Genomic DNA, 21509 nt, shown 5'->3' with positions numbered 1-21509 from the left:
AAGATTCTGAAGAAATGGGCCTTTCCAAGAATACCCCCAGGGCTGTAACTTGTACCTTGAGGGTACTTACTGCCAAACCTTTTCCTGCGCCCTCCTGTAGGAACTCCAAAATTGAAGTAATACTGTTCAATTTTTGATCTTTCGATTCACACCAGGTATTATATGTCTTCCAAACTTTTGCATATATATTCCTTGTGACTTTTTTCCTACTGGAAAGTAGAGTAGCAATTAATGCGTCTGAAAATCCTTTCCTTTTCAGCAGTTGCTCCTCAGATACCAGGCGGTGAGCTTTAGCTTTTCCACTTCTGGATGATAGACTGGACCTTGAAGCAGTAGGTCTTGACGAAGAGGGAGCTAAAAAGCAGGTTTGACTGATAGTTGAAGGACAGTCGAAAACCAAACCCTTTTGGGCCAATAAGGAGTGATCAGGATCACTGAGACTCTTTCCATTTGGATTTTTCTCAATACCAACGGAATGAGCTGGAAGGGGGGGAAGGCATACCCCAACCTGAACCTCCAGGGATGTGCCAGGGAATCTACTCCCAGAGAGATGTCGTTTCTGTGGAGTGAGAAGTAAAGTGGAAGTTTTGCGTTTTCTTTCGTTGCAAACAGATCCACCTCTGGCTTTCCCCAAGTCTTGGTTATCAACATAAAGACTTCTGGGTTCAAGCTCTATTCTGCTTCTCGGATCTTCTGCCTGCTTAAATAATCCGCCACACTGTTTAATGTACCTTTTAGGTGGATTGCTGACAAGGAAAGTAACTGCCTTTCCGCCCATTGCAGAATTTCCGTTGCCAACAGCTGTAGGGTTTTGCTTCTTGTGCCCCCTTGCTTGTTTAGATATGCCACCGTAGTGGCATTGTCTGAAAGGACTTGAACATGAGTCCCCTGAAGATTTTGAGAGAAGGCAGCTAGGGCTAGGCTGACTGCCTTTAACTCCTTCCAATTTGAGGATTTCCTTGTCTCGGTCCGAGACCAAACCCCCTGTGCCAGGTTTTGGTTCCAGTGGGCTCCCCACCCCCAACTGCTGGCATCCGTTGTTAACCTCTGGTCTGCTGGGAAGGACCAGGCCAAACCCTGGGACAAGGTTATCTGATTTCTCCACCACCAAAGGGACCTCTTGACCTTGGTGGGGATTTTTACCTTTAAGTCCAAAGTCTCTGGATTGTGATCCCAGATTCTGAGGAGGAAATATTGGAGTGGCCGAAAATGCAGCCTTGCCCATTGGACAGCTGGAATTGATGCAGTCAGGTTTCCAAGGACTGACATGATCTCTCTGATCGACCACCACTGATTTGTTTGTAGCCTTGCTACCAAATTCTGTATTTTGACCTGTTTGTCTTCTGGTAGGAAGATTCTTTGTTCCACAGAGCATAACTGAAACCCTAGGAACTGAACCCGCTGAGCCGGTGTGAGATTCGATTTCTTGATGTTCACTATCCATCCCAGAGCTTCTAGATGACTTCTTGCCTTGTGTAGGTCCTCTTGAAGTTTTTCCTTTGACGGGGCAAAGAAAAGCAGGTCGTCCAGGTAAGGCACCACAGAGATTCCCTGAAGGCGGAGGGGAGCTAGACACTCTGCCATTACCTTCGTAAAAATACGAGGGGAGGATGATAGCCCGAAAGGGAGTGCTTTGAATTGGATATGGAGCATTTCCTTTCCCAGATTTACTGCCAACCTTAGGAATCTCTGTGAGTGAGGGGCAATAGGGATATGCAGATAAGCATCCCTTAAGTCGATTGATGCCATGAAGCATCCCTTTGTTAACAGGGTTCTGACTGTAAGAATTGAGTCCATTCTAAACTTTTTGTACAGAACTGACCTGTTTAAAGGTTTCAGATTCAGTATAAGACGAAAATCCCCCGATGGTTTCTTTATCAAAAATATGTGGGAATAGAATCCCTGATGTTGTTCCTCCACTGGAACTGGACAGACAACTCCCTGTCGCCTCAGGTCCTTTAACAGGTCCATCATAGCCAGGGCTTTTTCTGCATCTCTTGGGAGGTTTGTGACAAAGAACCTTTCGGGTGGCGTCTCTGAAAACTCTATGTTGTAGCCTTGGGACAGCATATTCAGAATGTATTGATTTTCTGTTATGGCTGCCCAATAGGGGAGGAATTCCCTCAATCTTCCTCCCACCGGCAATGTCTTGTCATTGTGTTTTGTTGGTTGACACAGGAGGATGGAAGAGAACACCTCCTTTCCCTTTGGGTTTTTGTGTCGACCAGTTTCTTCTCTTCTCCTGGGGTCTGCTATTTTGCTGAGCTTTTTGAGGTCGAAAAAGCTTCTTTGCTGCCTGTTTCTTCTTCACAGGAAAAGACTTCTTTTTGTCTGCTGTTCTATCTAGAACAGAGTCTAGCCCAGGTCCGAATAGTAGATCCCCTTGAAAAGGAAGTCCACACAGCTTATTTTTAGAAGCTGTATCTCCAGGCCATGTCTTTAACCAAAGAGCCCTTCTGGCTGAGTTGGATAAAGCTGCAGATCTTGCTGTCATCTTCACTGACTCTGCTGAAGCGTCAGCAATGAAGGCTATGGCCGTGGAGAGCGTGGAAAAGGAATCCAAAATTTCCTGTTTAGGTGAGTCTGCTGTGATGTGTGCTTTTAGCTGGCTAAGCCAGTATTCCAGATTCCTGGACACACAGGTTACTGCCATGGCAGGCTTCAGACTCCCCATGATGGATTGCCAGGATCTCTTAAGTTGCTGGTCCATCTTCTTATCCATGGGATCCCTCAGGACTCCCATGTCTTCAAATGCTAGGTCTGTTGACCTAGAAACCTGGGAGAAGGCTGCATCAATCTTTGGCATCTTATTCCAGGGAGCTCCTGGGTCCTCATCAAAAGGAAATCGCCTTTTAAAGGCTTTAGGGAAGAAGGTTTTCTTTTCCGGATCAGCCCACTCATGTTTTATTGCATCTGAGATGGTCTGATGCACTGGGAAGATACGGCCCTTAGGTTCTTCCAAGCCTGCATACATTTTGTCATGTAGGGACAGTTCCTTCTTTTCCTCCTCTAGACCCAGGGTGATGTAAACTGCCCTCAGGAGACCATCCACTTGCTCTAAGGATAGTTTGTATTTAGTGGGCCTACTTTGTGCCCCTCCCTCCTCTTCTTCCTCTGAATCCTCTTTGGAATGTGAGGGGGAATTATCTCCTTGGGTGGAAGGAACCCCTTCTGTCCCCACCGAAGGAACCAACTGTGAACCCTGAGAGGACAGTGAGGCTGATGGCTGACTCAAGGCAGGATCCTGTAGGGATGACCGAAAAGATTGGATGATAGCATCCAATTCCTTCCTCACAGATGCGACTAGATCGCCACAAACTGTAGATGCTTCTTCCTTTACTAGTGCATCAATACATCCCTGGCAAAGTGTCTTTTTCCAGCTTTCCGACAACTTTGCTTTGCATGAAGGACACTTTCTCTTGGAAACAATTTCCGAGCTTTTAGCCTGGAAGACATGAATGGGAAAACATACACATGCTTCTTAAGAGTCAGCCTGATTCTCAGGGTCACCAAGGTGCACAGAAAGACATTTTTAAGGGAAGTCCCATGTGCCCTGAAAGGCCCCCAGCCACCGGGGGGAAAGATAAAAGGGATGGAGAGAGACCCCACAGTAAGATAGGCCATATAAAGATACCCCTTACCTGGGCCTTACTGGTGCCTGTGCCTGTCCCACTCGCTGAAGAAGCTTCCATCGCTTGGCAGCGGTATCACCCGTGGCTTCGGTACCGGTTCCGGAGACCAAAGCGCACCTGCACTGGACCGGATCCGGAATAAGGCACCAGCTTGCTCCTCCCTTCTTCCTCTGCGTCCGGCGGAAATGACGCCACACGCCCCCTGCAGAACGCTGCCCTTTCCGGAACCTCACTTCCGGTCCGGACGAGCGTCACTCGATCCGGAGAAATGGCGGCAAATTTGAAAAAAAGGCGGCGGAAGCCTAAGAAAAAATCGTTCCGCTCCTCCAAGATGCCTTCCCAGGGCTGTGCTCTGCGGGGTCCTGACTCAGCCTAGAGCACTGAAGAGGAAGAAGGAGCCCATGCACTGCAGTCGGTCGCGTGAATGGGAGAAGCAATCGTCTCCAAAAAAGGGTAGGTGGACGTAGGAAGCCCGGTCTCTCAGGATAGCACCTTAAGAGCCCAGCTCCCCACAGAGGTGTTCCTCGGCCGGAGGAAACACAAAAACTGATGAATGGTGGGAGAAGCCTCCTTTTAAAATCTGGCGGATGGGGTGTTTCCTGATGAGGAGAGGGAGGAGCCATCTCTCTAAGGTGCTGTCCTGAAAGACGTTTTAGGGAAATTGAACTTTTTGGCTGGAATGAGCAAAGGTACGTTTGGAGAAGAAGGGGCACAGAATTTAATGAAAAGAATCTCTGTGCAACTGTTAAACATGGAGGTGGATCAATCATGCTTTGGGGTTGTATTGCAGCCAGTGGCACAGGGAACATCTCACGAGTAGAAGGAAAAATGGATTCAATACAATTTCAGCAAATTTTGGATGGTAACTTGATGCCATCTGTGAAAAAGCTGAAGTTAAAGAGCGGATGGCTTCTACAAATGGAGAATGATCCTAAACACACCTCGAAATGCACGGGGGATTACATCAAGAGGCGTAAACTGAAGGTTTTGCCATGGCCTTCACAATCTCCTGACCTCAACATAATTGAAAATCTATGGATAGACCTTAACAGAGCAGTGCGTGACAGACAGCCCAGAAATCTCAAAGAACTGGAAGACTTTTGTAAGGAAGAATGGGCAAAGATACCTAAAACAAGAATTGAAAGACTCTTGGCTGGCTGCAAAAAGCGTTTACAAGCTGTGATACTAGCCAAAGGGGGCAGTACAAGATATTAACTCCGCAGGATGCCCAAACTTTTGCAGACGCCATTTTTTTGTTTTCTGTTATTTTGGAAGTGTAAATGAAGGAAATAAAATCTAACTTTTGTTGACATATTATAAGAATGTCTAATATGCAATTTGATGCCTTTTGGAGATTTTTCCATCTTTCCTTGGCTTCTTTATGCACATTAATACAAATTTTTACCTGGGGTGCACAAACTTTCGATCACCACTGTAAATTACTAGGACTTGTCTCTAGCCCAGAATTGTTCTCAAAACACATCCCCAATTGGGGCACAAGGTCCTGAAAGATATTGGAGTCTTGAAAAAAGCTTTCGTTAAAGCTATATTGCTTAGAATGGCAGGTGGATATTTCAGAGACGTGGTGCTTAAGCATTTGTTTTCTCTTAACCCATTAGAAAAACATGCCTGCAATTTTATGATTCCACTAGTTTTGCCATAATTACTTTACATACATCTTTTTTTGTATGTGTTGATTTATTTTTCTCCCTCTTGACTCATTTAGTCACAGTCAAGTCCCCATGGTCCTGGCATAAATCACTATCAAGCCAGTACATGCTGCTTTGTGCATTCTGACCCCCTCCTCCACCTTGCTCCTACTTAATAAATGTTTATGGTCATTAACGTATGCTATAAAACGTATAGCACATTAACTGAAACCTAGTGTAAGGTTCTTTGTAAACCAGGCCTGTGATTGGAGCGTACACAAATATGAACATAGAAAGCAACATATTAGGGGCAAGGAAAAAAAAAAAACCTTTTCATTGCTGTATATAAAAGTACTTTAACAAATATTCACTGAGAATTTAATAAAAAGGTAGAATATTTCCTTGTCTTTTGATCCCACAATCAAATTGCTAATTTTTAAAGCTAGCCATATAGACAGAGTGATTTTCTTTGCTGCAACCATGGGTTGATTCCCCCATCAACACCGTCTGTATTGACAGGGCAATTCCTCCTGGCAGGGGAAGTCGTCCCTACTGGGAGAACACAGTGATTATTGCTAGCGGCTATGCAAGCCGCTACCAATAATAGCATGTAAATTCCAACAGGCTGGTTGTACCCAAGTCGATCAATCAATTTGGGTACATTCAGTCTGCCCATACAGAATTTGAATCTCAGCCGGTCTCTGCTGAACTTCAAACCGTCTTTGGCCGGCCTTAGGGTCCTGAAGTCTATAACGCTAGAAGTCATCTGTTCGAGATGGAAGTTGTACATTAATTTTGAACAATGTCAATTTCACCTCTTTGATCTAACTTGTCATTTAGGTGTACTGGATCTTTAAACAAAGCCTATATTATGAGATGTTGGTTAAATAAACATACAAAATGGGAATATTTAAAGCAATTTATTGCAGAATAATTAAGTATTATAGTATAAGCTTATTGTGGAGGAACATATTTATGTTCATGTGTTGATTCAGAAACCAATTTGTTTTTCAAACAGCACTTTATATCTTACCAGTTGAGTCATTTCTTGAATGCTCTTTTCAAATCTCCCATATCTTATGCCCAAAGCCTCCTTTGGTCCTATTTGCACACACTTTTTCTACATGCACCCATTTCTATATATCAGTTAATTAAATCAAGCAGATTTTTGTTTCTTTTTTTTTTTTTAATTAAAACCAACACTTTTTTGTTTTAACAAAACAATACTGAAAACACTCCCAACACAGTCCAATAACCATAAGACTGGAAGGAAGACATAGGATATATATAAAATATACATATAAAAATACTGCAGTCTTATTTTTAAAATCCATCAGCGCAAACTGAATTAGGTCAGTACAATTTTCATGGCAGCATCCTCTCTTCAAACAACTCCCTCCTTTCTCTCCTCAGTCCCCCACCTCACTTGCAATGTCACAGATTTAGAAAATGCTTCTTATGCCAAGTGTGTAAAAGCTAGAGATGAAGCCGTATAAACAGGAGTTTGCAAATAAAAAGAATCAATAGTTATAGCCAGGACACAAAGAAAGGTAACAGGTAGTGAAGGTCAGCTTCATCTTACATCCGATCACTTGGTCCAGGAACTAGAAAAACATTGTAAAGCTAAATATAGGAATACATCAACAGTTACTGTAAACTTAAAATACAAGTTATGCATACAGAAAAACAATAGTGTGCATTAAAACCAAGAATGTTTTCATGTCCTAGATGGTCAAGCTAGGAATCGTTGACTGGGGTGGAGAGTGGAGACCAACATAAAAGTGGACATATTTACATGAGAACTATACGATTAATTTAGTTTCAGGTAAAGAAAAAAAAAAAAAATAGGTAAGGCACCTGGTATGTGCAGTTATGCCCCCTGTGAAAATCCACCTCCTCCTCTCAATGTCAGTTGGGAGCCCACCCATATGGTAAACTGGTAAACCATTATTTCTGGGAAGAAGCAGAAGATGTCTGAGCAGTCCTGGTCAAACGTTCAAAGAGCACTATTCAAATACCACAGAAAACGAAATTAACGTGGGTCAACCATTATTACATTTACATTCACTTTTAACTACAGTCTTTAACAAAATTCCACATAATATTATGTTGAAAATAACATTACTTATTGATTGTCTATAAATTAAATAAGTAAAAATAAGACCATGTAATACATGAACCAAGAATCTCAAACCTGATCCTGATATTTATCATAGGACATAAAAAGTCAGTCTAAAATTGCAGTTTCTCTTATTAGTAAGTTCCCAGTTTAAGGGCCAGTTCATACCATGAATTGCACACCAATTGCTGTGAGATTTCAGCCCATTTATTTGAATGGGCTGAAACCTCACCGAACCGCACAGAAAGCAGTGCATGCACTACTTAATAAACCGCACAGGACCTGAATTGCATAGTACTACTGTACAATGCGATAAGGTGCAGACAAAGGCACTGCGTTTGCGACCTGCATTTGGGATGTCATTAAGGTAACCATGACTCTTGCTGCAGATGGCAACTGCAGTGCATTTTGAACACGCTGTGAGAAACGGCCACGGAACGTGGGTTTTGCGCGCCGTGTTCTGGCGTAAACTGGCTCTAAAACTTTGTGTCTAGGCTGACATTCTTTCTTCTAAAATTGCCTTATGTAGTGTCAATACAATGTACAGATTGTGGGGTGAGAAGGGAGATCCTTAAAAAAAAAAAAAAAAGCGTGGATGTCAGTCTTTTGGGCACACCAAATCAAACCCCTCCAGTCTCCTTTAGAGAGACACCCGCCGACATCTGATCCGATCCGTTCTGCTAAAAAGGAGACGGATTGGGAAATGTTCCCCATCCGTCTGATTGAATGGTAGTTGGGTGTGAACGGACAAGCAGGTCTGTTTACATTCCACCACCCATAAAGGAGAGCGGGCTCTGTGTCTGCTCTGCATATGTGGACCAGCTATCCGCCTGCTCAGCAGGGATCAGCGGACAGATTCCCCACTGAGCAGGTGGACTCCAATGGAGCCTGTCCCATCTGTAAGAGACCTTACACATCTACTAACAGAGGTATCCTCACAATTTCATTTTGAAGGACATTTTCTGAACCACATAATTATTAAGACCTTTGGTGCAATTAATCCATCAAAGGTAATTTTTTCTGTTATAGTAACAGAAAAAGTATTTAGAAGGTAAAAATGTGCAAAGTATAGATTACATAACTTCTTCCAGCAGGCTTATTGTAATTTATTACAACTGCAACTAATCACCATTAAGCAGCTACCAAGATGCCACTAGTACCAGTACCTATTTAGTAATGACAATCTGCCATAACATTGTCAGGTGTTCGGCACTGCAGATGTACTAAAACAAGGACAGTATGGTTGAGTTCTAGAAGAGCCGCATAGATCCTCTGTGTGTGTTGTAAAAAGGCACTTACAAAGAACCGTAAAAAGCTGATAGCTGTTGTTCTGATGTCCAACTGTCTTGCTATGTCTCAACCAGTCTCAGCCAAGTTTTGCAAAGTATTATCTGTATTGGCACTTTCGAAGATCATTCTCTTTATGTACACAAAAAGAACAGTTTATAGCTTCGCAGGTGCCATAAAAATGTCTTTCATCTACACTTCTCCTATCACACAAACCAGATATTACAAGTAAAAACATTGTATTTATCAGATCACACTGCACCTCAGCGATAATAGTTTACATATGGCAAAAAGGAACACAGCACAGGTTTGAATAAAGATAAAAATTAAAAAAAAAAAAAGATAGTTCAACAATATTCATAGCTGTCCCTCGTCACAGTTGCATTGATGTGTCCGCTTTGTGTTTGTGACCCTCGCTTGATGTCCATGGAGAGTTTGAGATGCCTACAAGTGACAGGTAATGGATTACAGTTCTTCAAAGAAAGCCACTCTGCACTGTGTGCTCTGCAATGTAAGCTGCGGGGAAAGAAACAGTGTTAAAAGATTATAAGAAAAATAGCTGGCTTTTTTTCAGAATCCTAACATCAAGTGCTAAAACAAAAATATTTAGGACACACAGGATCACAGCTGTTTTACTGGGCCAGTAGTTACAGTATATGAAATGTGAAGGCCATCAATCCCAAGAACTACTAGAAAGCATGCTGCTAATAAAGGTACTTTCCAGGCTAAAAATATAAATAGGTGTGCAGTTTTTCCTGACCCTTCGATCGAGTGGGCAGACCAATAAAATACATTGGGTAAAGCGACCCCGTCAAATAATGAAATGGCTGCAGGTAAAAGTGCACACAAATAAAGTATTTCAAAGACCTACTTGCAGTGATTTCCTTTTAATTATGTTTTTTTAGTTGCAATGTGGACGAGAACGTGCTAGCACAAGCTCCTGTCACTTTACATGCGATAGCCCTTACTTCTTCTGGGAGCGTCAAATTACAGTCTGTACTGGCTTACAGTGTTACTAAACCCACAAAAGTAAAATCAGTGTGTATATGCAGTAAAGCATGCTTGTTAAACTCACTGTGGAACCTAAGGGGTTAATCCTCCATATTTTGCAAAAAAAGCTTTTTGATCCTGTCTCCTCTGATCCTCCCCTTCTTTTAATTTCCCCAATCCATCTGCTGATAGCACAGAGCCCTAGGAGGCACTCTGCATATGCTCAGTTTGGTGTGTATTGCTAGAGTTTTTTTTTTTTTTTGGGGGGGGGGGGTGCATGTGATCAGCACAGGCCAATCAGCATTGTCCAGACAGAGGATCAGGGGTCATGCAGCCACATAGGACAGTCAGAGGAGAATGAAAACTCCTCCTACAAGCTTTAACCAGACACAATAGAAGGAAAGAAGATAGAAGCCACAAGATTTCTATATACAGCTGATGAGAAGTTTATATTTACTAAAATAATTGCATTTCAACGTTCTATGTATTGTGGGAGACTAGATATAGTGAATTCAGGGTCCTGGGTTTAGTAGCATTAACTCCTCTGCCCCTCCCTGCATAAATATTTTATGTGGCAGGAGTAGAGGACTACTACAGTGTCACTTAACTGACAGCTCTTAGTCTGCTGACATCAAATCAAAGATGGCAGCACCCAGCTGCAGTCTCGGGATTTTGGATGTCTACACATAGGAAGCTTTTACAATACACATGTACATAAAAGGCATAAAATGTTAAATGCACATACAGTATAATTTAATGGGAAGGTTTTTGTTGCAGTGAATGATCTGGCGACAGTCTCTTTAAGCGCCAATTGCATCTTTACCCTTTACTGCGTGTTTCATGCATAGAAAGCCACATTAAAACTACAACATTCTGTAGGTAGTACTACCTAAACACGGCTGTGTTTGCAGCACTGGCCTAAAGAAATGTGACTTGCAGTCGTAATGCGTTTTGCTTATGTCTAATGAAAGATGTCCTACAAGAGAACCTTTCTTCAAGCCAGGAACACATTAGAAAAGGTTATAGCGTGAATGGTCCCACAAAAAAATCTGCCTGGTAACATCTGAAAAATAAATGATGCTCACAGGGTATAAAAATGTGTGAAAGGTCTTGACCATAATGCCAGAATTCACCTTCCAGGGCTGCTTCAGGCAAAGAAAATAAAACTAAAGTCTGGGCTGCCAACCCTGGAGAAACAGAGCAGGAAGCATATGATGGATTATATAGGAGTGACAGAAGGGCTGACATTTTATTTAGTTAAAAATGTGCAATCATAGTACCACCTTTCACTGAAGAAATGTTGATGACAACTGTGCCAAGTCTGATTTCTGTGGCAGCAGGACTATGTATCTCTATAGATCTATGCAAGCCTTTGCTAGCCTTATCCCACTGGACTGGATCATGCTGGTACTAGTCTAATGGCTCTTACCATAGATATACTAAAGTTCATCTTAACGTTAGTGTTAATTGTCCAAACAGCTATAAGAAGCATTATTATTTACACATTTCGCTCTAATGTGGGGGGGGGGGGGGTTAGTTCTGAGAATATAGCTAGAACACATATTCAATGTCTGCAAAAATCGGTTAACTGTTTAATTACAATGAACTTTAGGAGCTCATTCACCCTATAGCGTTGCAGGAACGTCCGTTGCACCACACTACCCCAGCACACATAGCGCACCTTATCACATGTGAATGAGCCCTAAGGAACCATGCATGTTTGGGGTGTGTTGTGTTGAGGCAGCCCATTGAAATAAATGGGCTGCCAACGAACCAAAAAGGTCTGGAAATTTGGATGTGTCACAAAATAAGTAAAAATGCACTACATGCTGTGGTGGGCTGCAAGGCATGTGTGTTGCCTTAGTGCACTTGGGTGACATTCAAAATGGATGGCACCACAACACATGTAACGTGTGTCACATCCCATTACCACTACGCAACAATGTAGTAAATGGACCTTAAACACAGATGCAGGCAAAGAAAATTGCGTAAGCACTTTGCACGGACTATACAAATACACAAACAGACTCATTTATCTTGCATGTTCACACTGTCAGCAATCACAATGATTTGCTGCATCACAAGCCCTTTCTCAATTGTAAGGAATTTAAAACAATGTTACTCCAGGACAGCTTAGGTTATATTGGTATTATCTGAAAAACAACTGGAAGCGTGTTTATTCATAAAGCTTTGCATTAGATTAATAAATCAACTAATCTAGGCATTATGTCAGAAAAATAAAACTCTTCAACTTTCTGCAAAAATACTGCACTGCAAATGAATGCAACAGAAAATAGGCATTCTTTAAAAAGATTATGTATTATTAATTTGGTGGAAAACTCATTCACAATGTATGAAAAACCACATACAGTCGCCAAATACCGACGTGCAGAAGAAATACATTATAATACAAATAAGCAATATCACCATGCAACAAATGAAGAATTTAACAGTTCTAGACACAAAACCGAGGCAGGAGGAAATGGCCAGGCAAAATCAGGCTGAATTACTCAGGGACTTGTCATCTCTCAGCTTTTCTTTGCTGGAGATTATGGGCTTAAACTGGCTATACATTGGTAGAATTTCATATGAAAATGATTTTCGTAATGTTCGTTTCATTTTGTAATGTTAGTGTGGCCAAATCAACTATTTTTTTCGACAGAGATGAGGAAAATCGAAGAAGGGTGGAAGATTTTTTCTCCTTTTTTTATCTATTTAAACAAAATTCTAAACTGAGAATGGTATTTCTTTTTGAAATCACATTTACTTCCATCCTTCCTGAAACTGTATGGTAAAATTCACAACAGGCTTGGCAATCAAATAACATTTTTCCTGACTGAGGAGATTTATAAAGTTACTTATGGAAATATTGAATGCTCTAATGATCTTTGTGTGAACTTTCTTACAAAAATCTAACCGCGTATGGTGGCCATCTTTAACCACTTTACGACCGCTCACATTGCTGCTACTGCGGCAAAGTGGCTCGTTATCGTCCAGCGACGTAGACCTACGTCGCTGGACTCCTCCCCTTATGGGAGGTGTGCGCGCGCGCGCCGCCGGAGACTCGCTCCCGCTGTATTCAGTTACAGCGGGAGTCAGGCCATGGGAGGAGCGGCGGTGATCGAGTGTGCAGATCCGCCCGCTTGTGTAAACAAAGCTGGCGGATCTCCTAAGTGACAGGCAGGGTCAGATTGCAGGATTCAGCATAGCTGAACCTGCGATCTGTGCCTGTGTCACACAGTCCCCTCCCCCCACACACGTTAGTAAGCCCCAGGCATACATTAACCCCTTGATCACCAATAAAAATTAACCCCTTCCCTGCCAGTGTCATTTTTACAGTAACAGTGCATATTTATAGCACTGATTACTGTAGTAATGTCACTGATACCCCCAAAAGTGTCAAAAATGTCAGTCAAGGCTCCGATCTGTCCACCACAATGTCGCAGTCCGGCAAAAAAAATAAATAAATAAATCGCAGATCGCCGCCATTACTAGTTAAAAAAAAATTACATAAATTTCCCGTAGTTAGTAGCTGCGATAACTTTTGCACAAAAGATAAAGGAACAGAGCGCACACCGCCCTAGTGTAACACCATTTATTTGAAGTTAATAGAAGCCATAAAAACAGGTACTCACAAACAGATAGGAAGTCATGCATGGAAATAAATATCCCCCGATGATGTTTACAGGGCTCTCTCCTCCTAGCCTCCGCGGCTCAGCTGTTCGTCCTGCACTAGTCAGTGAGTATCGTACGGCTAAGCCAACCGCCTCGGATTACTCAAGGAGACTCAATGTGGTGAGCCTGCGCACTGTCCAGCCGCCACCGCACACCCTCCAAGAGCCGGATGCTATAGCCGCTCAGAGAAACTGACAATGCGGTTAAGCAGAGGGAGACTCCCCGATCGAGACCCAGAGCATGACTTGCATGGGGTTGCTAAGGACAACGTTTCGGAGGCGTAGCCTCCTTCTTCAGAAGGAGATCTTACGAAAGAAAAACAGGGCTTTCATCCGTTCAAAAAAACGGATATTGACGGAAGCGGATGAAAATGGATGATCATCCGTTTTTCCTGAGGAATGTATTGATGTTCGTTTTTCATCCGTCAACGGATGGATGAAAAATGGACAAACAGTCTGTATGTGTTAAAAAGAAATAGAAAGTGCTTTGCAATCAGTGCTGGATCCTGATTGCCTGCATCAGTGCTGGATTCAAGATGACACCACTTCCGGTCATCATCATCACCCTTATATGTGACGTTGACTGCACTGTCACCAAATACATAAATTAAATGACAGTCCAGAAAGAATGACGATATACTGCCCCATCGAAGATGATGAGTATAACTCCCCAAAATGTCAATAAATTAAAAGGAGTGCAAAAAGTAATTTACCCCCACCCTCCTAAAAAAGGGGAGGGAGTCTTTCATGGATTTATAATATATATATATATATATATATATATATATATATATACACATATACACACACACACACACATACACACATTGACCTTTTCATTATAATTAGTTCCATTACTCCATATTTTATCTATTGCATATTTTAACCACTTAAGCCCGGAAGACTTTACCCCCTTCCTGACCAGGCCCTATTTTGTGATTCGGCACTGCGTGACTTTAACGGACAATTGCACGGTCGTGCGATGCTGTACCTAAACTAATTTGACGTCCTTTTTTTCCCCCACAAACAGAGCTTTCTTTTGGTGGTATTTGATCACCTCTGCGATTTTTTGATTATGCGCTATAAACAAAAAAAGAGCGACAATTTTGCAAAAATAACAATATTTTTCACATTTTTTATATGAAATTCCCAAAATAAAATGTAAAACTCTAAATTTTTTAACATTTTTGGCCAATTTGTTTTCTGCTACATATGTTTGGTAAAAAAAATTAAAAATCGCAATAAGGATTTTTTTAATTTTTTAGTAATGGCGGCGATCTGCGTTTTTTTTTTTGCGGGACTGCGACATTGCGGTGGACAGATCGGACCCTTGACTGACATTTTTGATACTTTTGGGGGTACCAGTGACATTACTACAGTAATCAGTGCTATACATATGCACGGTTACTGTAAAAATGACACTGGCAGGGAAGGGGTTAACTTTATTGGGGAAGGAGGGGTTAAGTGTGTCCCTAGGGGCGTGCTTCTTACTGTGCAGGGATGTGGCTTTTTATGTAACAGCAGAGATCTACGGTCCTACATAGCAGGACCGTATGATCTCTGCTGTTACACAGGGAAGAATGACAGACGGCTTTGTTTACATTAGCCGCCTGCCTTTCTCCCTCTGTAACTGACGATCGCGAGTGACCGGCAGACATCGGGTCCGCTGGTCACTCGCGCTGAGGTGTCCGTGAACACGCGGGGGAGGGAGTGCGCCTCTGGCGGCGCGCACTCGCCCCCTATTGGCTCACAGGCTAGTGACGTACCGGTACGTCACTTTGCCTGCACGGGGCTGAACGCTGCAGTATATGTACTTGCGGCGGTCTGCAAGCGGTTAATATATTTATTGATCTATTATCATTTGTGTCCTTGGAATATAGATCACATTCATGTTGACCATTCATATAGGATTTACCAGCGCCGCCTGGTGCTCTGGGTCAATTAATCCAAATTCACCCTTTTTTCTATACGGTTATTATTTGTTAGGTGGCAGCTTATTGTTTACATATTACCTTCTTACATCATTGGCGCAGGGTGGAGACTTCTTGTGATACTCATAGGTCGTTCTTCCATTTTTTTCTTTGGATTGCGATTTTCCCTCATGAGATCCTGGTTACCTTAGGAGGATTTACTTTCCAGATAGAGGGACACTACAGGCACTATAGGTCCTTAGTGGCCTGAGTGCTTTTGGTGAGTGGGCAATCTTTCACTAGGTGGTGAACAAGCAACACCAGCACAAAGATGGAAAATAGGAACACCAATCACCTGGCACAACTGTTTGAAAGAATTTAAGTATCGATGACATGTTTGATTTTATACCAATTTTCTGAGGAAGCATCGGGCACTTACATCACTTTTAAGAAGTGGAATTGGGTGGTGCATGAAGTCAATTTTGCACTTTATTTAAAACATTTTTTATAGTCTTTTGCACTTTTACATATACATTTTTCTGTATACAGCCTTTTGCACTATAAACGTATACATTAAGTATACATTGCACTTTATAAGTATACATTTTTTTGCATTCTTGCACAATAAACATTTTGAGGTTTTGCAGAACTTATTATAATTTATCAAGCACTTTTGATTGCACTGTGATCCCACACTGATTGCACAGCACTTTCAATTTATATTTATCTATTTAACCTGTATTATTGTGTGTCATACACAGAGCATTATTTAGCACATTATATACCATTATTTCTATTTGATGATGCGCAAACCAGTAGTAGCGCCTCACTGTTTACCTCCATTTTTGATTTAGGTTCTACCACTTAAATTGAAGGCAGCTCTACATAGGGTATCCAACACCTAGAAAGGAGAGGCGCCATATTCTATTTTTAATTGATGTGAATGTGCAATGTATATGTAAAGCGCTGCGTAAATTGACAGCGCTATATAAGAACCTGAAATAAATAAAATAATAAAAATTAAAGGTCCGTATGTGTGAAAGGGGCCTAACAGTGCAATACCACAGTCTGGGTAAAATGTGAGATGTGGTGTGTAAATACTGCCCTATATACATTTTATGTGCCATACTGCTAATACCATTGGCATTATTTAACAGAATGGGTTACATAAATTTTTCTTGTTGCACAGGCAGATAGGTGATACCTTTTCACAACCTCATTGTGAGCAGGGAACTGCTACAGGAAGCAGTGTGTGTGTGTGTGTGTTACCAGCATAATTGTACTAAATGACAAATCATTTGGTAGGTAAAACAGCAATTTTATTTAAAGTTGGAATTTAAAAGTAAATTGCTTAATACACTGAAAATTTGTAAAGGGAAACTAAAAAGGCACAAATTCTATTAAACTATTTATAAACTATTTTACATAATTAAAAAAGTTCTTATTTTGCAAACATATAATAGTGGGCGCTTGCTTGCTTTGTTGTGCACGATGGGTACTTGGCTGTCTAATAGGACAGCAGAGCAGTAGCTGTGCAGACTGAACATCTAGACATCACTGTGTCTACTTGGAGGAGGAGGAGGAGGAGGAGGAGGAGGGGGGGGGAGTCCCTTTCTTGAGTCATTCAGATGACTCATTCAGCTGTGTGTGTGTTTGTACCTTGAGATCCTGCTATTCTCAGAATCACAGTAAATCAGCAGTCTAAAACCCAGGAGTACCAGACTCACACTTGCCACCTGCTGGCTGGAAAGCTAAATATGAAATATTTATATGCCGCATATTACATTTACTAGGCTAAATATAAAAATACAAAATCTGAAAACAGATTGGTCATTTCTGAACATATTACAATAAAGAACAAAATACATGCAATAAATAATACATTCACTTTAATAGTGCTGTCAGTATTTTCAGTGCCTATACAGGGATTTCTTGTAGTACACCTTTCATTATACACAGCAATTTGCGCTATAACTGCATGGCACATTTCTGTAAGGTAGTTCTGAAAGCGTAGCAGTGTTACCAATAGTATGTTGTATTCTTTATTTGGCATTCTATGCATGAAAGCTCATTTTTACTTGCACACTAAATGTCTAGCCCCTGTGTGTCCAATCTTGGCGTTTTAGTGCCTCCAGGATGCACAGGTGCAGCGTCCAGCCCCACTGTCTGCAGCTTGTCAAAGACTGAAATATCCAGCACCTGGACTGGACTGAACACTGTACTGAGTTGTACTCATGTTCAGGGCCCTATGTTTTAAGGGACGTATGCCCAGGACACAGGCTGTAGGCAGCGGGGTTGTAATCTCCACCTGTGTCTGGCAGGCATGCTAAAACACAGAGATTGGACAAATTTTGATTAGAAGCCCCTAGTAAAGGGAGCCTAAATATGTGATTGAGGCCTAAAAAGACCCTGGTACCAGACCAATAATTTCAACAAAAACTTTCCTATAGGATTAGATGTGCATTTAATGCAGGTTTTTTACCTATAAAAGCCTCCATGGGTGCCGGCATCTTGGTCAAAAGGTCAACAGCCCAGGCAGACCCAAATGACACTCCTCACGTTTATTTATTTATAAGAGCCAATGAAGTCACAAATACATCAGTAGGAGTTGTCAAAGATAAAGTGTCATTAAACACAGAATTATTTTTAAGTGTATTTATCTATAAAAGTAGGCAGTGGACATTTCTACATTTTTAAAAACCTGGCTGATCCTGCCGTTTCTCTTTACTGTTCGTTTGTGATTAGCAACCTTATAGTAGATGATCGGCCAGCTAAATGTTACCACCCTCAGTGCGGATGCTTCACCATTGCACGCAGAGGAAGCCTGCAAGTCATCCCACACGACACTTTAGTGGCTGTAGGGGGGGGCTTAGAGCGTTTAGATTGGCATATTCTCCTACCCCCTACTGCCCCATGGTGTCATTTAGCCGGGTGGATTTCAGGGAAGATGTGTGGGCTATGTTTTCTCTCCCCCTCCTCCTTCCTGCCAGTGCAGCACTCCAGCATTAAGAAGCCAGTCGCTGCCAGCTGTTATGTACAAGAATACAAGAGCTGCTCTGGCAGGAAAGAGGAGTTATGGGAGGGGGAGGGAGCACACCTCGCACCTCCACCCTGCTAGACGACATAATGATCACGTGCTGAAGTAGCCAGGAGAGGGGGAGGTGCAGGCTGTGCTCTCTCTCCCAATCTGGGAATACAGGAATGCTGCACTGGCTCCCTCATATGACTTCATCAGCTATAGGGGCAGCTAGAGTACTTACATTGGCATGTTCTCCAACAAGGCATATCTAGCAGGTATTGCATGCTACTCTTCCAGCTTTCACAGCAAGGCAGGTAAGGATCTATAGTTGTCATGTGACTGTGATATATGGACTATGATAAAAGGTAAAAAGCGGAGAAAAGCGGAGGATTTGGGTGTTCCGCTAGATCATAAGCTTAATAATAGCATGCAATGCCAAGCTGTGGTTTCCAAAGCAAGCAAAGTCCTTTCTTGTATTAACAGAGGCATGGACTCCAGAGAGAGATATAATTTTGCCCCTGCACTGGACAAAGTGCAGAAAAGGGCAACCAATTTAACTGATAAGAGGCATGGAGGAGCTCAGCTATGAGAAAAGATTAGAGGAACTGAATTTATTCTCTCTTGAGAAGAGGAGATTAAAGGGGGATATGATCAACATGTATAAATACATAAGGGGTCCATATAGTGAACTTGGTGTTGGGTTGTTCACTTTAAGGTTAACACAGAGGACAAGGGGGCACTCTTTACGTCTAGAGGAAAACAGATTTAGTCTCCAAATATTATCCACCGTAAGAACAGTGAAAATGTGGAATAGACTCCCTCCAGAGGTGGTTCTGGCCAGCTCAGTAGATTGCTTTAAAAAAGGCCTGGATTCTTTCCTGGGTGTACTTAATATAAGTGGGTACTAATATTTATAGGTAAAGTTGATCCAGGGAATATCCGATTGCCTCTTGGGGGATCAGGAAGGACTTGTTTTTCCCCTGCTGTAGCAAATTGGATCATTCTTTGCTGGGGTTTTTTCACCTTCCTCTGGATCAACTGCGGGTGTAGGATTGTGTATATGGGATTGTATGGTTGGGTTTTCATTACTGTTTTTTTTTTTTATTGGTTGAGCCAGATGGACTTGTGTCTTTTTTCAACCTGACTAACTATGTAACTATGTATTTGGGGCTTTTTTTTTTTTTGCTGCACATTTCTTTTTCATTCCTGTGTGGAAAATGAGGAAGATATATATCAAGTTGGTACTCTGGTTTTAATAACACTTTAATGTTCTATATGTATACAAAAATCAGGTTTGTTAAAGCCAATTATCATATCAAATCTCAACAGGATATATATATAGTCAACATCACCAGACACAATAGATATTAATTGTGCAATTCATATCCATTCAGTACAGTTAGAGCAGATGAAGAAAGTTATGTTGTATATTCCATGACTTACTTGTGGAAACTGGTTTTTAACAACCTTCTAACAAAAAAAGTATAGGTGGATTCAATTGGGATGCAAGTATATTACTTGGGGGACCAACCACGGAAAGTCTTAGGTCTGGTAATTTCCGATTTTAAAAGGAAATGGGGAGGGGGGAATTGGAGTGGCGCTAACTAAGAAAAAAAGGAGACAGTGGGAAGGGGGTTAAAGGTGAATGAGGGGAATAAAAGTTAGATGCTATTGGTAAAAAGAGAGGTAATAACAGCCGTTGGGATAGCCAATCCACTCAATATTAACCCCTGCTAAACAGCATTTCCCTTCCTCCAAGAATATAAACGTATGCCAGAGTTGCCATGCTTAATGACAGAGATCCAGGGTGTTTTGGAATGGATTACGTCTTCCATGTTGCCTATGTTTTCTGCTTTAGAACGCCATATTTGGATGGATGGGGAGGATTCTTTCCGGCAACACGCAGAAATGCAGGCTTAGGTTGAATTTATAAGGTGTTTTAGGAACGATTTTTAATATATTTTTGTGAGGATGGCATTGTGGTTGAGGAGGAAAAAAGGAAGAGTCTGTTGTGATCTCATAGTCTTTGAATTTTTGAGAGATTAGTCTTAATTTTCTCCCAGAAAGCTGAGAGTTTGTTCCCAGAAAGTGTAAAGCAAAGAGCCTTTTTTGAACCACATTGCCAGCATTGATCAGGTACCAAGGGTGTAAACTTATGGATCAATGATGGAGTTTTGTATCAGCTTGTGAGTATCTTATAACTGTATTCCTGGATCCTGGTACAGATTGATGATTTTAGGGTAAGCAAAAATATTACCTGGGTCTGTTAAGCTGTGAAGGAAGTGTTCAAGTAGCAATGAATGGCGGGTGAAAATCCAATTTCGGGGTAATAGGAGAGGAATATATTGTATACATACACTGTGTATATATATATATATATACACATATACAATGGGATTTTTGACTTAACGTAAAATCCATTTCGCTGATGTTCATTGACTGACACAGCTCTTGATCTTGCCCCCTTACAGGGCTAAGACACTAGGAAGAAAAAAATGTCTGGCTAAACCTATGGGTAGTTCCAGGGGATATAATCCCTCTCTCTGCTATAAGTACTCAGTTTTGTTACAAGCAGTGTCAGAAGAATTACAACTCCACAGAGGGGTGGGTGCTGTGTCCATCAATGAACATTTTCGCTTTCGCTCATTGACGGACACAGTTCCTGATCTTCTTAACAATTGGGATGTCCCAAAGCAGTGTTAAACATGAGGGGTGGGAACAGCAAAAAAAAAAAAAAAAAAACTCCCAAGGCTAACTAAAGCCAACCAGGTAAACAAGAGCTCAACCAAAACAACTGGAGCTCACCTGAAAAAAAATAATACACCCTCAAAGAGGACCAGGTCCTCTAAACAGCAGCCTGCAAAACCTTGCAGCCAAAGGAAGCATCCGTAGATGCCAACACATCCACTTTATAGAACTTTGTGAAAGTGTGCACCGACGACCAGGTGGCCGCCTTGAAACAGGCCTGGCTCACCATCTGTCCGCTTCCTCTGCGACTGTTTCCTGATGGATCAGACAGTGTGCACCGATGACCAGGTGGCCGCCTTGCAAACCTGTGTCACTGACGCCTGATGACGGAAGGCCCAGGAGGCACTGAGCACTCGAGTAGAGTATGCCTTGACAGGGAAAGGAGGAACCTGACCCCCTGGATCGCCATCTGTCTGATCCATTTGGAAATGGTCGCAGAGGAAGCAGACAACCCTTTCTGGGGCCCATCCGTGAGCACAAA

The 21509-nt window shown here is 41.9% G+C and overlaps 1 protein-coding gene across 2 annotated transcripts in view; it reads right to left on the bottom strand.

The window, feature by feature from the left end:
• Positions 1 to 8247: 8247 nt before the first annotated feature.
• Positions 8248 to 21509, bottom strand: part of NF2 (NF2, moesin-ezrin-radixin like (MERLIN) tumor suppressor) — a 161897-nt gene continuing 148635 nt past the window's right edge. For both annotated transcript variants that reach the window (XM_082269263.1, XM_082269262.1), the window contains one exon: positions 8248 to 9203. Coding sequence is in view for 1 of the 2 variants with exons in the window: in XM_082269262.1 (XP_082125388.1) it covers positions 9153 to 9203 (51 nt within the window). In the remaining variant the exon portion in view is untranslated. The remainder of the gene's footprint in view (positions 9204 to 21509) is intronic.

This window comes from Pelophylax lessonae (genome assembly GCF_965119305.1).
Source record: "Pelophylax lessonae genome assembly, chromosome: 1".
NCBI lineage: Eukaryota > Metazoa > Chordata > Amphibia > Anura > Ranidae > Pelophylax > Pelophylax lessonae.
This window is presented reverse-complemented; position numbering and strand designations above follow the sequence as displayed.